This window comes from Leuciscus leuciscus (assembly GCF_965113295.1).
Source record: "Leuciscus leuciscus genome assembly, chromosome: 1".
NCBI lineage: Eukaryota > Metazoa > Chordata > Actinopteri > Cypriniformes > Leuciscidae > Leuciscus > Leuciscus leuciscus.
The window spans coordinates 64,776,559-64,797,334 of record NC_138725.1 but is presented as its reverse complement, the minus strand read 5'-3'; the positions used below and the strand labels follow the sequence as shown (position 1 = coordinate 64,797,334).

The 20,776-nt window shown below is 41.0% G+C and overlaps 1 protein-coding gene across 3 annotated transcripts in view; it reads right to left on the bottom strand.

Moving 5' to 3' along the window:
• kcnt2b (potassium sodium-activated channel subfamily T member 2b) overlaps window positions 1–20,776 on the bottom strand; it is a 113,860-nt gene that overhangs the window by 71,629 nt on the left and 21,455 nt on the right. For all 3 annotated transcript variants that reach the window (XM_082179271.1, XM_082179272.1, XM_082179273.1), the window contains exons 2-4: window positions 2,214–2,293; window positions 1,832–1,931; window positions 307–360 (exon numbers count right to left, since the gene is read on the bottom strand). In XM_082179271.1, coding sequence (XP_082035397.1) covers window positions 307–360; window positions 1,832–1,931; window positions 2,214–2,293 — 234 coding nt within the window. The remainder of the gene's footprint in view (window positions 1–306; window positions 361–1,831; window positions 1,932–2,213; window positions 2,294–20,776) is intronic.

The window sequence follows — 20,776 nt, the reverse complement described above, 5'->3', positions numbered from 1 at the left end:
TTTATTCATTAATATTATCTGCAAGTACAGTTTATATATATAGGATTAGCAGTACACTATAAGTGGACATTCAAAGCACACTTCTTTTTCACAAGGGTATATTAAGCTTAATATGAAATATCAGAAGAGATGATGAGATACAAAGTTCCTGATAAACATATTCTAAAGAGGAGATTCAAATTCCTTAAATTTGTATTGATTTTCTTCCGATTTTCTCTATTAAAATGGCCGTATGTCTGTGTGCATCTGGCCCTCGGCCACCATGTTCATTTCTCATCTCTCAGAGTCAAGAGCCTGGATCCTTACCAGTCGAAATGGCTTCTGTTGTGGGCAGAGGCATTCTGTCTGAGACAGCCAGGACTGCAGGGAAAGCAAACACACACAGATAAGAGTTGCAACTGCTTGCTTTTTATGCATGGACTATCCAAAGGCACTTCAGTCTTCTCCGGATCTCACTTTCCCTTCGTCTACCCACACACTCGCTCTCCAACACCACATGAACTCTTCTCTGAACTGAAAATAGATTTTCACTTTTGACCGTCCTTCACTGTTCCTGTCGTTCACTTGCATCTCTTTGGCGTGAGCTTCTCGCTATGCTGTTCTCCTGCATTTTGGCATTGTATTTGATTTACACTCAAAAAATGAAACAGACTCTGACCTGTTTCTCTGTTTATGTCTTTCTTCTTCACTCTTCCAGTTATTTCCAGTGCTCCGAGTGACAACCTCTTCTGGCAATGCGACAAAGTTCAATTTTATGCAAATAAGAAGTGATGTAATGCAGCAGCTACCAATGGAAATGCAGACAGCCATTCGACTGATACAGCTGCAGCTAAGCAGGAACACCTACTAGCAAAAGCAACAGTACGGCTAGTCAGTGACCTCAAGCGATTAAACGCTACCTTAAAGATATACAGTAAGTTCAGAGTGACAGTTAGCAATTTAGTCAGAAAATATTGGTGTTCCTACTCGACCGCTGTTTCCACATGTATCAGGAGAATGGCATCAATGTTCATAAAGTTCAATTCTACCCTAACTGTGGTTGGAACGCAATCAAACAATTGCTGTTCCTCGAGAAACCTTAGATTGCAAACTTTAGCTGAGTGTGACGTTAGCATTCTGCTAAGCTAAGCTACTTCATACTATAACACAAAAACTTCCAAAACACAAATGTTAGATGGAGATATTTTAAATTGATTTAAGTGGTGTTTATAATGACATTTCCCTTGACCGCAACCACCATCTTGACTAAAAATAGGCCTTGCTATGAGGGATACATGCAATGTTGTTTTTAACAATTGAACATTTTGGTAACACTTTATTTTACAGTGTCCTTGTTACATGTTACATATGGTTACTGTATTAATAACTAAATTATGCATAATTACATGTGACTAACCCTAAACCAAACTATAATCCTAACCGTAACCCTGTTGTAAGTGCATGTAGTTAATTATTATTACTTAGAACTTAAATTTTAACATGGACACCATAAAGTAAAGTGTAACCAACATTTTCACAACACTTCTTGCAGTGCATTCTGGGATTGCTTTCTCTACAGAGGGCACATGCACCATCTTGACACTGCTGACATGTTAAGTAAAACTGTTTTGGTGAAAATTCTTTTTCGGTGGAATATTACTGGCAGCTGAAATTTCGGTGCATCACTACTACGTTTTTGTACATCAAATTTAGGCAAAATTTTGTTAATATGAGGCACCTTTAGAATATGGCCAAAACAATATATCTTAACAGGCTGAATAACTTTTCTGTCAACTAAAACAGCTTTCACGTAGAGTAAAAATATCCTAGGTCCCATTTGGCTGTGTCTCACCAGTCTCTCTCCTCCCGCGGGTCGTCCAGCAGGACTCGTACGATGTAGAGCAGGCAGCTCACAACCTTCAGGAAGAAGTTGAAGAGTCGAACTCTCAAACCTGCACACAAGAGCATGAGTCTGTCACCAATCAGCGTTACAAAGAGCTTCACAAACAACAGACACACCAAGCCCAATACTCACGGACGGGACACGACAGCTAGAGGACAGCACATCAAACGGCCAGAAACAAATACAAGACCAACCAATTACCCAGCACCAGCTCCACAGAGCCACTCACAGGGGTCAACAACACTCCACGTGAAAGCAAAAACAAACTACCACCTCACAGGACAAGAAAAGCCACAATTAGAGCCGCCGCTCGGTCTGGCCGAGAACTCACTGGATCTTTGGTTTTTGATGAAGAACAGCTTCAGACGTTCCTTGAATGTGTTTTCATTCACATAGAACTCTACCTGCACTCTAAAAGGAATGATGATGTTTGGTTGGAGATGGAGAGGAAGGGGGAAGGACAGATAATGATGACATATATGAGAGAGGAGGCAAGAAAGTTAGACTTATTGCCATTGCCGTAATAATAAAAAGCAATCAGTTGAGAGCTAGAAAGTGCTGTTGCAATATTAAACTCTAACAGCTTTAGAAGGAAATGATGTTGCCTTTTGTGTGCAAGGCGGCTGTGGTTGACCTCGCCATCCGCGCTGACTTAATCCAGAATTATAAATGACTCCCACAGCGAAGGAGAACGCAACAGGAGGAGCCATAACTCTGGTGCTTTTCATTCCAGTCCACAATCTACAGACAGAGATCTGGAACTGACCGTAGAGGAATACTCCAGCTCGCGTTCGACCCGACGCCTGTCCGACATCTGCAGCGGCAAGATGCCAATAACCACAGGCAATCATTTCCAAACAGGAATTCAAATGTGTTTACTTGCACAAATGATCACTATGGTTTAAAAGCGAAAAACGGGAAGCTCTTGTGTTTGGTAAAGCACTTAAATGGATTCCACGGTAAAAATGTTTGTTGTTTGAGCTGTAAAGCTGTTCGTTCAGAGCATTTACATTTATTCATTTAGCAGATGCTTTTATCCAAAGCGTATTTCAATTGAGGAATGTAACAACTGATTCATCTTAAAGATGGAATAAACACGAGAAGTGCTAGTAATACAAAGTTTCAGCCATCGTTCAGGATAGTACATGCTAGAATAGGGAGGGATTAATAAATACTGAGAGCATAGAAAAAAAGAATAGACCGTAAAATAGAATAGATATATTTTTATTATTTTTCAGCAGGATGAAGATAAGTGCTGATGGAAGAGATGAGTCTTCTGCTGTCTCTGATCCAGCTGTCTATTTGGCGTTCCGGATAGGGTTGGGAAGATCTTGACCAGCAAGGAATTGAGAAGAAAAGGTTCTTGAGAGTGATTTTGTGCCACTCTGTACTGTTGCACATGTATGCATTTGAAACGCCAGATGAATTTATATATTACTGACCATTCATTTGAAATTAGAACATGACAACTTTCCAATGATACATTGTCGACTTTTCTTCTGAGTCATCAATTTGGTTGAGATTGAAATGTCAGTGTTGTTTCGTTAACTGAGAATTATATAAAATCAACCCCATTTTAATGTTTTCATATTTAGCAAACTGCACTGAATTTAAGGAATAGTAAGGGACTCAAACCCTTGACGTGGCTAGCGCAATGCTCTATACAGAAAACAATGAATGTTGATATGCCAGCGTTGACTTGTTGGCTTGTTTGATATCTGGGTTAACATCAAAGTTCACATTCAAAAGATTATTGTTAGAAAAATGTCTTTCATTCAAGATTATTTCAAATTTCATACTGTATATGGTAAAAAGCAGCAAAAAAAAAGTTAAATGATGTAAACTATAATTCCTCTGACTGTCTGTTTACAATTCAAGATGTTTACGCCAAGATCAGTCATCAACAGCAACAATAGATGGCAAATTTGAAATATGGTAAATTAAATTACTTCCATATCCAACCCTGGAATTCATGCAAGGGCACAAAGGGAAAGTAAGAGTGTTTTAGCTTAGCCATTATGTCCCAAAGAAAAAAATATAAAATTCAGTTCAAATCTGTCTGCTGGTTGTTGATTGGATAAAGACAGATCTAAACGTGAGCTTGCATTTGATTGTAAGAACAGGGTGGGGTTTATGCAGACTAAGCGTACATTTACACGACAACGATATGCTTAAAACTGAGAAGTTTTTCCTTTGAGTTTTTCCGCGTACAGATGACACCATTGTCAAAACGATCCCCATTCACACGGCTGCAAGAAAACAACTAAAAACGCAGTATTCTGCTGCCAGGCCATTAGATGGTGATGAAACACAATAGACTGAACACGCAATACGCATGTGCATGACATCGTCATCTTCAGAGATTGCCGTTTTTGTTGTTTACATAGAGACCGTTTTCAAAAATGTGACCCTGGATCACAAAACCAGTCTTATGTTGCACGGGTATATTTGTGGCAATAGCCAACAAAACATTGTATGGGTCAAAATTATAGATTTTTCTTTTATGCCAAAAATCATTAGGATATTAAGTAAAAATCATGTTCCATGAAGATATTTTGTAAATTTCCCACCTTAAATATATAAAACATTTATTTTTGTGAATGGATGCAGCACTATCGCCAATAGAAATGGACAACTTTAAAGGCGATTTTCTCAATATTTCGATTTTTCTGTACCCTCAGATTCCAGATTTTCAAATAGTTGTATCTCGGACAAATATTGTCCTATCCTAACAAACCATATATCAATGGAAAGATTATGTATTCAGCTTTCAGATGATGTATAAATCTCAATTGTAAAAATCTACCCATAAGACTGGTTTTGTGGTCCAGGGTCACAAATGTGCAATTTGAACCCCATTTTCAAAAGTTTGCGTTTTCAGGCACCCAAAACACGTTTTCATGTAAACGAACGTCCAAAACACATTAAAAGTTTAACGTTTTTAGCTGAAAGCGGTGTCGTGTAAACAGCCCCTAAATGATTGATGAAGTCTGGCACATCTCCATGCTCAACATTCAACATGCTCTATCGGCCAAAAAGCCCCCAATAAGGTCCGACTAGTGGCTGCAGTGTGGAACACACCTCAAAAACTGGGCCGGCTGACACTCAACAACCTTTATGCCATTATTCAAAGGTAACATGCAATGTTTCAGTCTTATGGTTTTATAGATATTCTATTTGTTTATTTAAGTGTTCTAAACTTTCTTTTGGTGTGTGTACTGTGAACATGTTTCCAGTTCATTTATAGACACTGAATGCCGAGTCAATATAATTGTCTGTGGTTATTGACATCACGCCACAGTAGCTGTCCATACACATTAAGTTGTAACAATTATGTTCCTTAAAAGGTCACTCATGGGAGAATGTCACACACATCGAGTTCACTGTACTCTGGCACGTTTCCAGTCCTGTTTTAATCAGTTTCCTGGGCTCCAACTATCCAGGGACTCATAAAGAGGCATTAGCCACAGACCAGATCAGTGTGAGCCAGATCACTCCAGTCTTTTTAAAGATTTCCTCTCAGATCTCTGGAGCCAGCCTCATTTCCACAGAGCTCTGCGTAATTGGACGGAAACATGGAGGGAGACATAATATCCGGTGAGTCATGTTATAACAACGGGAATAAAAGAAAGAGAATGTGTGATCTGTCCATTTCTCGCACTCGTATGTCGGGTAAAAAGAGATAATGTGAATTCACAGTCTGGAAAAGGGGATCCGGACCCCACGTGGTGGTCGACCCTTACGTATCCTCTCCTCACAGCGAGAACCCCGTCAGATCCTGCTGTGTGTTGCTATGGCGACAGAGGTTTCTCCGGGTTTCCCAACACACACACACATTCTACATGTAGTTGTAATAATCAAGTTTCATGGGTGTGGAGGACTTGATTAATTCTGAGCACCTTGGAAATAATGGCCTTTGCACACAATCTTACTTACTGTAAGTGTCGTGATTGGGGTGAGAAAACACTCTCTTGATGCACAACGTATCATCATTTTGGCCATTGTGAGGACCATCTTAACAATACTTCACCGTGAATTACAGGAAAGATTACAGGATTTATGGTCACAAAAACACATCCAGGTCACATCAAAATCAAAAGAAATTATATTGTGCATTAGATTACTCTATAATATAATTTTTGCATTTACAAATTATATTTTAGGATCATTGATTTTTTTTGTGATTTTTTTGTGTGCATTGTGACATTATTTTAATGACTATTATTATGTGTTCATCAATTTAATGACCACAATGCATCAGAACAGTTTCTTTTTGTAATTATAGAAAAAAAAAAAACTTTTTGTAATAAATTCATGTGGCCACATACACACTACAGCTAAATTCAGTTGTCAATTTACATTTAGGGCCAGATTTACTAAACAGGGCAAATTAGCGCGAGAGCGCAATCCCATAAAAGAGCCAATGGGAGTGGTAAGTTCTACGGGACTGACGACGATCTACTGACGACGCACAAATTAAGGAACACAGACGCAGCCGGATCATTTTAAAATGAATGACCAACAAAATCTGCCAAGAGCAGCGCAAATTAGCATCGGGTTTAAGACATGCTTTTTTGGGTGGTAAATAATGGCGCAAATACCAGTAATCTGACAAGCGCAAACCATAGTAAATTAATTTAAATACTCTCATTTTTTTTTATGGGAAAAATAAATGTTCCCATTTAAATACCCTCATTTATCCTCCCATAAATTTTGCGTCTGAAAGGGAAACTCCTACAAATGCATATGCAATAAAGTCAACCGCAAAAATAACCCTGTCCATCCATGCCTTTTCAGCGCCAATTTTTCACTGGGTGTCTTTAGTAAATCCTGACATTAAAGGAGACCTATTATGCAAAATTCACTTTTGCATGGTGTTTGGACATAAATGTGTGTTGGCAGTGTGTTTACACAACCACCCTATAGTGATAAAAATCCTCCCACTCCTTTTTTAAAATCCCCATAAATCATAAGCAGTGTCTCCCAACGAACCGTAGTCAGCCATGGGGCTCCGGGTCGAAATGAACACCACTACGGAGAGTTTCTGTTTTGATATTATAACACTGTGAGATGAGATAGTCCTGGCAGAGCAGTGCTTGTGAGGCTCCGCCCTCTGTGCCAGCAGCAGCAGCTCATTTGCATTTAAAGGGACACACACTAAAACGGCAAGTTTTTCTGAGCCCCAAAAAGTGACAATTTAAACATGCTGTAAAAAGTTATCTGTTGGGTATTTTGAGCTAAAACTTCACATACACACTTTGGGGACATTATTATAGACTTATTTTGCATCTTGTGAAAAGGGGCATAATAGGTGCCCTTTAATGCCAAAAGAGGGTTTGAGCTGGCACAAGTTTTTAGTAAATCTGGCCCTTAGTGTTTAATCCTAATCTGTACACCGGGGGCTGCGTTTAATTAAACTTTTAGACATTTGTCACTTTTCCAAAGTCGGGGCCGAACAGCTCTAAGAACGGCAAGGAATAGTTCCAGTCAGGGCTTGACATTAAAGGTGCCCTAGAATGGATTATTTTATTATTTTATAATGTTTCCTAGTGTGCCCTTATAATGTTAGTATGTTTTTTAGATCAAAATTTGTTATAATTTAGAAATAAAAGGCATATTTCCTAGCCTGATTTTATCCTTTGATTTGAACACTCAGTTTGAAGGGGCGTGTCTGCTGTGAGACTTCAGTGTAAACGCCCTCTGCTGTGATTGGCTGACATGCTTGCATATGAAATATCTGGCATTAAATGTAGAGCTATCAGGAAAACTTTTACTATTACAGCTTTTATACGTTTTTACTATTACAGCTATCGGGATTAATAAATCGTGAGAAGTTTTTAAGTATTTAGATCTATTCCCGTCACATAAAAGGTTGCAGTGAGCATTGAGCAGATGACAGTCTGTTGATTGCGTGAATGAAGATCTTATCACTGCAACGCGATTTACTGATGCATAAATAGTGTTGAACGACTTTGAGAGAAAGATTATCTGTCTGAATTTGAACAATTACACATCAGAAATTCACATAACCCACTGGTTCTCCAGAGGCTCGGATGAAGGAGCTAAAAAATATATGTTTGTGTTCATTTGTACATCCAAACACTGAGCAACTGCCATGCTTCGTTCGCTCGTTTGCAAGCCACAATGTCTCTCGAGTAAAAAAACAATATCGCGCTGGATCTAAATAACACAGTGTAAATTACCGTTAGTAAAATCACTACTTACCGCTTGTGGGAATATAACGTTAGTTGAAATTGCCCCCTTCGTCAGTATGAGACGCCGAGAGAAGCCTGGCTGCTTGATATTGTTCCAGGTTAGAAAAAAAGTCCGCGGTGAAATGGGCAGAGCAACTAACAACTTCGAATTAAACTGTAGCGGTATCCGATTATATATAGATAGATTATAGATAGATCTGCCATTTTCCCTATGATCCTCCTCCTGCTTGTTTCTTCACCTGCAGAACTTCTGATGATTCGGCTGTGCAGTTTCGCCTGGCACTGAGCATGGGCTAGCATATGCAAATTTTTGGAGGCGTACATATTAATGATCCCAACTGTTGCGTCACAGTTGGTGTTATGTGGAGATTCGCCTGTTTTTCAGGGGTGTTTTTCAAAAACGAGATTTAAATAAGAAAGAGAAAACTATGGTGTTTGAGACTCACTGTATGTCATGTCCATGTACTGAACTCTTGTTATTTAACTATGCCAAGATAAATTCAATTTCACATTCTAGGGCACCTTTAAGTGTTTTGTTCACCAGCCACTGTGGCTATAGTGGTTTTCCAAAGTTACTAGCAATTCATTTTCACTGGCCACAATTTTGACATCGATACCATGGGAAAAAACTGCCATATAGATATTTTTTATATTATCTCATAATTTGGCAGCAGGTATATTGGGCTGCTGTCACTTTAAAAGGGTGGTTGATTACGATTTCACTTTTCTAACTTTAGTTAGTGTGTAATGTTGCTGTTTGAGCATAAACAATAATGGGGTCCTCCAGGGTTAGTGGCACCAACCCTAGAATTTACATAAACCCCGCCCCCGGAACACGATCATATGCTAATCAATGACTAGAAGATAACTACACATAAGCTACATAAATTCATCAACTAACCATTCAGAAATGTCCTGTTGCTTCTACATGTTGTCACTTCTTCCTGAGTCTCTCCATCATTGTCTGACATAAAAGGCTAAATGTTTTTGAAATTTTCAGTGCATGTCTGTGTGAGGTAAAAGGACACAAGCTCTTGAAGCTCCGCCCTCTGTGCCGGGAGCAGCAGCTCATTTGCATTTAAAGGGACAGACACAAAACGGTGCATTTTTGCTCACCCTCAAAAAGTGACAATTTTAACATGCTATAAAAAAATATCCGTCAGTTATTTTGAGCTAAAACTTCACATACACACTCTGGGGACATCAAATACTTATTTTACATCTTGTGAAAAGGGCATTATACCACCCCTTTAAGACCTGACACTCGGACCCATTATACTGTTACACGTGTTTTCTTTCTCAGCGTTCACTTAAAACATAACGGACTGTGTTTACGTGAAAACTCACAAACACCGGCATTTTGTCATTATTTTGTGTGTATTTGACTGTTTAAGCGCAGCGAAAAAGAACTCAATTTAGAGCTGAGAGGCGGCTATTTGCGCACATTTTGGTGTGAGGACAAAAAAACTGCGGGAATGACTCAAATTATGCACAATACGCACAAACCCATGTCGAAATTTTGTGCCCTGTAACAGCAACAATACTCATACGGAGCAAAAGAAATGAGTGAGTGAAGGGAGGCAGGTTTATGTGTCAACTCGCTGTCGGAGAGATGAGAGAGTGAAAGCGCAGCTGCTTTTGTGTTTCTATTCCGCGGAAAACGCCTCGGTTACGACTGTAACCTCGGTTCCCTGAAGAGGGAACGAGCGTTCTGTCGAAATTGACGCTATGGGGAACGCTTTGCGTGATGACGTCTTGAAGCACATGTAAAATCAGTCCAATGGTGTGGCGGAACGTCAGAGGCGGGTGACGTCACGTACCAGGAAGCTATAAAAGCCAGCCCGAAACAGAAAACGAAAGCTTCGTAGAGTCTGAAGTCGTGCTGACAGGCATGAAGGAGATATGGCAAGGCGACGCAACGCTCGTTCCCTCTTCAGGGAACCGAGGTTACAGTCGTAACCGAGGCGTTCCCTTTCAAGGGAACTCGCGTTGCGTCGAAATTGACGCTATGGGGAACGTCTATACCAACGCCACCATAGCTACAAATGTCTGTCCTGTGTGAAATCAAGTGAGCAGCACTAGGAAGACAAAACCTGAGACCCTGAGTAGAGTCTAGGTCTAAAGAGTAGCACCTGACGAAGGTGTGTGGTGAGGACCAGCCTGCCGCATCACAAACGTCCTGCAAAGATACTCCTGATATAAGGGCCTTAGAGGCCGCCATACTCCTAGTAGAGTGCGACCGGACAGCCCAAGGAGAAGGCTGCCCAGCCGCCTCATAAGCAAGTGAGATAGCCTCAACCACCCACTTGCTCATCCTTTGCTTAGACACTGGACCTCCCTTGTTAGGGGACCCAAAGCATACAAACAATTGATCACTTTTACGCCACAGGGCAGCTCTGTGGACATACGCGTCTAACGCTCGAACAGGGCAAAGCAAATTATTCGCCTCCTGGTCCGCTTTTCGAAAGGGAGGAGGACAGAAGGCCTCCAAGTGCCACGAGGGAAACGAGATACCAAAGGGTCTTTCCCCACAGACATTCCACCCAAAGGAATGTGGTAAGCACCTATGGCCGCCACATAAACCTTTAAAGTGGACGGGGTCAGACCTGCAGTGAACCGGTCCTGCAGGAACTCCAGAACTGTACCAATTGGGCAGTTGACTGGATCCAACCGACGGTCACTACACAAAGAAGTGAATACTCTCCAGTTCAGGGCATAAAGTTTCCTCGTGGAGGGAGCTCTGGACTGTAGAATGGTCTCAATAACCTCAGTTGAGAGACCTGACTCTATGAGCTGGGCCCCCTCAGAGGCCAAGCCCACAGGTTCCACAGTTCCGGTCGGGGGTGAAAAATCGAGCCCCCTGCTTGGGACAGAAGGTCCCTCCTGACGGGTAGCTCCAGAGGAGGCCCGTCGAGGAGGGACACAAGATCGGGAAACCATACTCTGCCCGGCCAGCGCGGGGCTATAAGAAGCAGGCAAACCCGGTCCCTGCGAACTCTCTCCAGAACTCCCGGGAGCAGAGCAACTGGGGGAAAGGCGTACAGACGTAGCCTCGGCCACGTCTGTACCATAGCATCCAGTCCCCAGAGGAGCTGGATGCGTGAGGGAGAACCAAAGTGGACAGTGAGACGTCTCTCGAGACGCAAACAGATCCACTTATGCTTGGCGAAACTCCCTCCATATCAGCTCCACCACCTCGGGGGTGGAGCCTCCATTCCCCGGGCCTCGGCCCCTGTCTCGACAGAGTGTCTGCTCCTATATTCTGGACCCCGGGGATGTAGGCTGCCCTGAGTGACAGCAACTTCCCCTGGGACCACAAGAGGATATGGCGTGCCAGATTGGATAATGGGCGCGAGCGCAAACCCCCTTGGTGGTTGATATAGGCGACTACCGACGTGTTGTCCGTATGCACTAACACATGGTGTCCCCTTAGACCTGTGATAAAGCTCCTCAGAGCCCGGAAGACAGCTAACATCTCTAGGCGATAGATATGCCAGGAACGATGATGGTCTTCCCACAGACCTTGAGATGAGCGACCCTCTAGGATCGCTCCCCAACCCGTGAGGGAAGCATCCGTCGTTAGCAGTTTGCGACGACAAGGAGCTCCCAGCACTGGGCCCTGGGACAGGAACCAAGGTTTCTTCCACATAACCAAGGCACGTAGGCATCGCCGCGTGACCTTGATTGTGCGAAATGGGTTGCCCCTCGGGGAACCCCCCTGGTCCTGAGCCACCACTGCAGGGGCCTCATGTGCAGCAGTCCAAAAGGTATCACGTTGGAAGCTGCTGCCATGAGACCCAACAGTCTCTGGAACTGTTTGACAGTGAGTAGCTGGCCTAGCTTTACACTTTTCACAGCTGCCAGGATGGAATCTATGCGTGGCGGTGACAGGCGCGCCTGCATCGACACTGAATCCCAAACCACGCCTAAAAAAGTGGTCCTCTAAAATGGAGAAAGCACACTCTTCTTGGCGTTCAGCCGTAACCCCAACTCTTTCATATGGGCGAGAACAACATCTCGATGTTGAACCGCCATCTGATGCGACTGAGCTAAAATCAACCAATCGTCGATGTAGTTCGTGATGCGAATACCCTGGAGGCGCAGAGGCGCCAGAGCTGCATCCACGCATTTGGTGAAAGTGCGGGGTGATAAATCCAGGCCGAATGGAAGAACTCGATATTGGTATGCTTTGCCCCCGAAAGCAAACCTCAGGAACTTCCAATGACACGGACGGATGGAAATATGCGTCCTTGAGGTCTATCGTGACAAACCAGTCCTCGGACCTGATCTGTGGCACGATTGTCTCAAAGTTAACATTTTGAACTTGAGCTGCATGACTGACTCATTCAGAACTCGAAGATCTAAAATGGGACGCAATCCCCCGTCCTTCTTTGGAACTATGAAGTACCGGCTGTAAAACCCGGTTTCCCTGTTGGAGGGAGGTACATATTCTATGGCCCCTTTCTCTAACAGAGTGTTTACTTCCTGTTCCATAACCAGAACCTGCTCGGGGCCCACCACTGTGGGCAGGACCCCCATAAACCGAGGTGGGCGTTTCTAGAATTGTATCTGATACCCTTTTTCCACGGTCTGCAGGACCCAACGAGAAACATTTGACAGTAGCTTCCACGCTGTCAAAGATTCTACTAGAGGTACCAGCCTCTCGAGACTGGTTTCTGGATTGTGTTGCTGTTGAGTAGTCGGTTCGTCGCCCTGTAACGGCGCACCGGCAGGGAACGACTGAACAGACTGCTCGAACACCCTCCTCAGAGGGGGCGGGCATCCCGAGGCCACTACGTTTCCGGGTGGTCCTTGAGATATGTGCTCGCCGGAGACCACTGCGCCCTGAAACACCGGAGGCGGCAGGGTTGGCAGACCGGTCCCCTGAGGGCACCGAAGAGAGACGGGCACTGTAAAAAGAGGTGTTGGCCGCTCTACTTCAGGGGGGGGGGGGGGGACTACCCTCATTTGTCCTGAGCCCTCAGACATCAGGACTTTTTCCCAGCAGCCTTCTTGGCGGTAATAACGGTCCGCAGATCCGTTTTACCCCTCGAAGACTGCTGGGTTTGAGAGCGCCCTCCGTGTCCCCGAGATTTTTGTGGGGGAGCACGGGAGGAAACGCTCTGTTTCTGAGTGGCACGGTGCTCAGCGCTCTTTTTAGAGGAGTGAGGCTGCTCCCGCTCAGCAGCCTCATAGAAAGAACGGCGGGGGAGAAGTTTCTGAAGTGCAGCTGCCTGTTTTGAAGCTTCTTGTGACTTCGCTACAGCACTATTAACTGCGTCTCCAAATAAACCTTCAGTGGAAACCGGTGCATCCAAAAGAACATGTTTTTCTTTGTCCTTTATATCACTTAGATTGAGCCACAGATGCCTCTCAGTGGCCACCAGGGCTGCCATAGAGCGGCCGATGGATTTAGCCGTCTCCTTGGTGGCCCTGAGAGATAAATCTGTGGCTCTACGCAGTTCGGACACAGTATCGGGACCAATACCCCCGCCCTCCTCACAATCACCCAATAATTCTGCCTGGTATGCTTGCATTAATGACATAGTGTGCAAACATGCTGCAGCTTGGCCGGCAGCGGCATAAGCTTTATGAACCAGGGAAGAAGTGAATTTTACTGGTTTGGATGGTAATGCAGGAGCCTTCAGAGAAGATGCCGTCGCTGGAGAGAGATAGCTCGCAAGCGTCTCTTCCACCTTGGGCATCTCCCCATAACCATGCTCTTTATAATTGTGTATAGAAGAGTAGTGGGATGTTTGTGCAGTATATACTCTGTATGACACTGGTTTCCCCCAACGATCTCGACACCTCGGTGTGGAGATCGGGGAAAAAACGGAAGGCTTCTGCACTGAGGCTGTGCACGAGATGGCAGGAAACGTTCGTCGAGCTTGCTTTTCGAACGAACGCCCTGCCTATCTTCTGGCCACTCAACAGATAATCGCTCGACAGCTCTTGTAACAACATCAAGCAATTCCTCAAACGCATGAGACTGAGGTGGCGAATCCTCAGACTCAGCGTCAATACTAACAACGTCCAACTCCTCAGAGCTGGACAATTGCAGTATTGGTGCCTCTATCGGGGGGGAAGAAACCGCAGCGCGTGCTTCCACACCCTGATGAGAGGCACTGGATCTATCAGAAAGAGGCTGAGATAAGGCAGAGCCCGTCTCAACATCCACTGATAGATCCATTTGCGAACCCCAGGTCTGAGATCGACAAATAAAGCCAGGTGGGATCTGAGCGTACGCATAGGAAGCGCGTCGCAATGCTCACAGCCAGCACCCTCGAGTGCTGACTGGGCATGCTCTTCACCCAAACAGACAACACAAAGAGTGTGAGTGTCCCCACCCGTTAAATAACGCGGGCAGGGGTGAACACACACCCTAAACTGCTGCTGCTTACTCGCCATAGTTCTGAATATATATATATATATAATACAATATAGACAGACAACACCAAATAACAAGGACAGATTTCACACAGAGCGCAACTGAAGACTCAGAAAGCTTTCGTTTTCTGTTTCGGGCTGGCTTTTATAGCTTCCTGGTACGTGACGTCACCCGCCTCTGACATTCCGCCACACCATTGGACTGATTTTACATGTGCTTCAAGACGTCATCACGCAAAGCGTTCCCCATAGCGTCAATTTCGACGCAACGCGAGTTCCCTTGAAAGGGAACCGTATTGCAAAACACTACATTGCACACATTTTTAAAAATGTATATATTATACGTTCCAGTTATATTTCACTTTAGCTTGGTTTGACATGCTATTTGAGCCAAGTTAATCCAAGTCAATAATAATGCAGCCATATGCAGCCACAGAGTTAATTTACAGGAATGACAACTGCAGTCTACAACCGAATTAACTCCTGAAATATCAGGAAGTGACAACCACATTTACAAAAATTCTACGCAGTATGTACGGAACCGAACTGAACAACTAGTAAATTATGTATTTAAACGTGCATCAGAGATGTGTCTCTCTTCTGTATGTACTGTACATGAAAACTGCTTTCAATGCACTTCTTTCTCATACATACCCCTTTGTTGTACATATTCTGACCATTATAATCCTAATTAGGGATGCACCGATACCACTTTTTCCAGACCGAGTCCGATACTTTAATTTTTGGTACTCGCCGGTACCGATACCGATACCGTAACCGATACCTGTATTTTTAATTTTCAATTAATTTTTAATTCATGCATTTGTATTTTTTTAAATGTATTGGTAGAGAAACCAAAAGCATATCAATCATATTAGTTGTTTATTAAATTTAAACTTAATTTGTTCATCAACTATATATTTAATGCACTGCATATTCATTACTGTATAAATTAAATATAGATGGATCTTTTTGTAAAGTAAAAAAAAGGTAGCCTATTTAGTCAAGAGCAGTGAGTAATTTATTTGTCCTTTGTTTGATTAACATTAAAACACAGCAGCAGATTAATTAAACTGCTGCACCTTTAAGACCGAACGCACGGACCCCATTTGAATTATACCAGAGACAATTTACTGTCTACGTTCACTTGAGATATAACAGACTTTGTTTACTAGGATACTCGCCAACAGTGAAAAATGAATTCATCCGTACAAGCGCAAGACGTGAAAGACTTCCATTCAGTATCGCGCGCTGTCTGAGGCGATGGTTTTCGGGGCGCGCGCTTTGGATGTTTGAAGTTCATGTAACTTCTTGACCTGCAAATGTCCTGTAATAATGTAGGCAACCACTCGTTAAACATAAATAAGGTAACAGTTCATGTTTTACTTACATATACGATTTAGTTTTAATCCAAATAACACGTACTGAGTGAACGATCAGCAATCAAGAGCATTCAACAGAAGTGCTCTCTCTCTCTCTCTCTGGTCAGTTAACGTTAATAATAAGCTACATGCCTCGTTTTACTTTCTTTGCCATTGACATCCGACTGAACTACAAACTTTCCACTGACGTCTGATGCGCTCGACCAGCTCGCGCGTCTGTGCCGCTTGCGCGCTCAATCCACTGCGTGTTTTTCTCTTATCAGCTCGCGCACCACAGGCGTTACTATATTCTGTTTAATATTTCACTAATAAGATATATTTACCTCATAGACAGCCTTCTTTTTTTATCCCCATTATAATTTCTGTTGTCAGTGTTTCTTTGTCTGGACACAAACACCGTACACACGCTGCCTGGTATCGGTTGTTGGTATCGGGGCATTTTTACGAGTACGAGTACGAGTACATGAGCTCAGTATCGGCCCGATACCCGATACTGGTATCGGTATCGGTGCATCCCTAATCCTAATGTATTTATTGCTAATTAGCTCTTAAGAGTAATTGGACCAAAGACCAGGGAAAGCACAGTCACCATTGAACAACAGTTTTAATGAACCAGTTATCCAGTGTCTAATAAGGTGACAGACGCTTCATTAAATATACATCAAATCATGTAGTATTTATGGCCATTTCTCTAACAGACCATCCTTCGGGAAAAGCACATATTATAGAAATGAATGCTGTATGCTTGTCAATCTCTTTTATTTCAGTTATTTATTTATTTTTTTACCCTGGAACGAATTGTTCCACTTCTAAACACGTGGTTGAACAGTATATGATTTACAATGGCAGATGCTGATGCCATATATTATAAGTATATATTTTAATACAAATAAATGACACAAACTGTATCTTTTAATCTTGTATAATAAAAAATAAAATAAAACAAATATACTGTATGTACGTCAAACTGTTGATGTACAAAAGCCATTTCTCTTTCCTTCAGTTCAGTAATACCATTATAGTAATTTGTTTATAGATTTCTTAATAAAGTAATATATCAATTAAAAAACACTGTCTGCAACTCTGCATAGCCTCAATACACACGCTGATGACGTGTGATGTCTGCGCGAGCAGGTGCGCGGTATAAAAATACATATGTTGACAGGCAGGAAGGACATCCTATCATTGGACAAACATTTTTTTAGTCCAGCACCTTCCACAGAAGATGTGTTTATGTAAATGTATTTAGACCACTTTACTTAATCATTGCTGTCAGGGTGTGAATAGACTTTTAACCAGAATAAAATAAAATTAAAATAAAATAAAATAAAATAAAATAAATGAAATTCTGGAAAAGATTTGCTGCCTTTAAATACATTTGAAAGAATTATCAATAATTCAATCCTTTGTCATCCTTTAAAGTACACTTGGATGAGTTTCACTTAGAACTAAGACTAACAAACTAAAGTAAAGTCATTATTCAATATTACATTTAAAGTAATATAATACTTATATATTAATATCATATATTATATTAATATATTAATGTATTTGAATACACTAAATTGTAACCATCACTGCAAATGTGTAATTAAAAATATATTTAAATACTCGACACAAGTTTCAATAGAAATTACATTTAGCATAAATGCTTGTCAGTACATTCAGCAGTACACTGACCATATTTCAAAGACAACAGAAGTAATTATGAAATTATGTAAATAAATACTTTGTTTTAATGGTCCCATTTAGACAATTCTCTTGACTAGACTAAAAGTAATAGGCAGATAGTCTACTAATACTCTAATGAGAGTTATTTGACATGTAGTTGCAAAGGTACATTTTTTTACAACACATTTTAATTGAATTGCAAGTAACATGCATTTAAGTGTCTGAAAACATTACATTCAGATGACACTTAAGTATATATTTTTTTTTAAGTATATTATTTCTGTAATAAATTCTCTTTTTAAAAGTATGCTGAAGTGTGAAGTTTACTGACTAAGGTCTATTGGCTATAAACTTCACACAAAATGTTGAGGCTGATAAAATGCACGTCAGAGGAGCTACTAGTAGCTGATTTGTGAAAGTTTCCGAGGATCATAAATCATTAAATATTTAAAAGGTATTCAAGTTTTATTTGAGCTCAGGCAGAAAATTGCAAGTAAAGAAGACATCCACATAATTTTTTTGGGGGGCTTTTCATTAATAGACAGGACAATAAAAAGTGACAAGCAACTATAGGCCAGGAAAACCCAAACCAGACTTAACTCTTATACATCATAAACTAATGCACATCTGCTGGGTCACAGCTGTGCCAACTGCAGTTTGAGTAAGACTTTGTTGCACGTCAGTATATCATTGTGGTAGCATCGATTTCACATTTACCCACAGTTATATTTCATGTAAAAGTGTCAGTCATGTAATGTCCCCTTCATGGTAAAATAGGTTCTCTGCTAGAATAGGAAACAGCATGTCATTAAAAGTTGCTTGCAATACTTAACGAAACAAACAAAGTTACCGGCTAAGCTGATTAAGTACAAATCTCGAATATTTGCATATGAATTGACATTAGGTAGGTTTTATTGGCCACTGCCTAAAACAACAGATCTTTCCAGCTGTGTGTGATTTTTGTGCCAACTAGCAAACTAGTGAAGTTGTGGATTTTACTGCTGGCCTGGAAAAGAAGAGTGAGATTATGAGTGGGATTATCGACATCCATATTTCTTGTTTACAGCATTGAGACGCCAAAATGTTGCAGCCATTAGCAGTTTGTCAACCATCACGAGTTCATGAGTGATATTCTGTAATAATAATTGAAGACATTCACCTGTGTTTACATGTGTTTGATACTCTAAACATTGGAGGGTGTATGTGATTTGATTAGGGCTGGGGGAATTAACGCGTTAATCTTTGTGATTAATTTGAGATGTTAAACGCGTAAAAAAAAAAAAAAAACGCAATTAACGCAGCACTTTTTTTTTGCCTCGTTTTAATGATTTCCTGTTGCAGCTGCTATTGAAAAGGCCGATAATATGCCGTCCCGCCCCTCCCAGCCATCAGGTTTCATTCTCGCACAGCTTTTCATGAGCGGGTCTTTTCCGCTCCGTGTGTGCACCGCGCTCTCCGTTCCGTGTGTGTGTGTGTGTGTCGGCGCGCTGCGCTCTCTGCTCAATGTTCCGCTCCGTGTTTGCGCTGCGCGTTCTGCTCTGTCGATCATGGCCCAAACGCTCCAATCATGTACCGATCACGCACTGGAAAAGCAAAGTCCGCTCAAATAACGTGAAATTTCTCAGTAGTAGACTTCTGTTTGCAATAGCCCTACTGAGCTGGTATAGTCATGCTGGGCAACAATGGTAAAATGACCTGCTCTGATCACATGTTCTGGTAATAATCGCTTTATAGGACTATATTTTATTTTGATAATTAGTAAAATTAATCTGATGAAATTAAATTGATTATGTAGATTGATTATTGAAAAATAATAATATATTGATATATTGATGTTTAATATTATTTTTTAATATAGGGCTATTTTCTGTTCCTTTTTTTCCCTGTGTTGTTTAATTTAATTAGGTGATTCTAAGTTTAAGTATTGATTATTACAAGCTTGGGGGAAATGCAATTAATTGCAATTAATTACAGCAAATTGTGCAATTAATTAATTTTTTTTAATCGATTCCCAGCCCTAGATTTGATGCAAATCAATGCAGAATGTGGTCACTGTTTAGTATGTTCATAACGGCACAATATGGTAAAGCTTTGAGCGCAGTTCTCAACGTTTCGAATTTCATCCAGAGACTGGAACAAGATACATGTCCTGGCGATCACAAAATCATCCAGCAACTTGCTTGGGTAGACAGTGACAGATGATGCAACTATCATTAACACTAACTGCGTAATGATCTCATCTCTACCAGACTCACAATCTCACCAAACTAGATCTTTCTGTTCCTGTTACATCATCCTCATCTTCCTCTCAAAAACTAAACCATTAGAGACCTTGTAATAAATATTGCCAATGTTCAGATATAAAATCTCCAATATTATGTCAGGCTTTATCAGTATTTCACCATCCGTCTACTCGTGCATCCTTTAAGACACATTTATCCCCAAAATTACCCCTGTGAAAAAGAAGTACACTTTAGCGTATATATTTTTAGTTGGAAATAATATACTTAAAAAAAAGTGTGAACTGATTACTGAATGTAATGTTTTTGGATAATTAAATTAAATGTTATTTAAAAGCAGGTATAAATGAAAATGTATTCTAGATTTATATGAAATGCAATTAGCTTGCAAGTGCTTTTTTTTAACCCACTTAATTAAGTACATCTTTAAATGTTTTTACTTCTATAGTCTTTGAAATATGGTTAAAATGTACTGCTGAATGTACTGACAAGCAATTATGGTAAACTAAAATATAGTATTATGTCATTTCTTTTGAAACTTGTAATGCATTTAACCCTTGTGGATCAATTAAAAAAAAAAGTTACACATAGGAGGACAAAAAAGTCTGTGTCAAAAAACTGTCATAAAAAAATGTGAAGCTTGGGAGCACAGACTTAAGTTTGGTATCATTTTAAAGAAGACCCTTGGCAGATTATTACTGAAGTAAAAAAATTTTTTTTAAGTAAATCCAAAATAAAAGTTATATAGGCTTAAGTTTATGAAAATTATTTACGAACATTATTTTATGTAAAATATAGATTTTATGAAACAAGTTGAACTCTAAAATGGCTAGAAAATCAAAGCCATAAATCTAAATAAGTTGTGTCCCAAATTTGAGGATGATATCTAAAAAAATTAGCTTTCGGTAAGATTTTGTTTGGGTGTAGTAACAGATTTTCCCCACTGGATGCCAGCAAAACTCCACTGGTGCACACAGTGATTGGACTTGTTATTTGCAG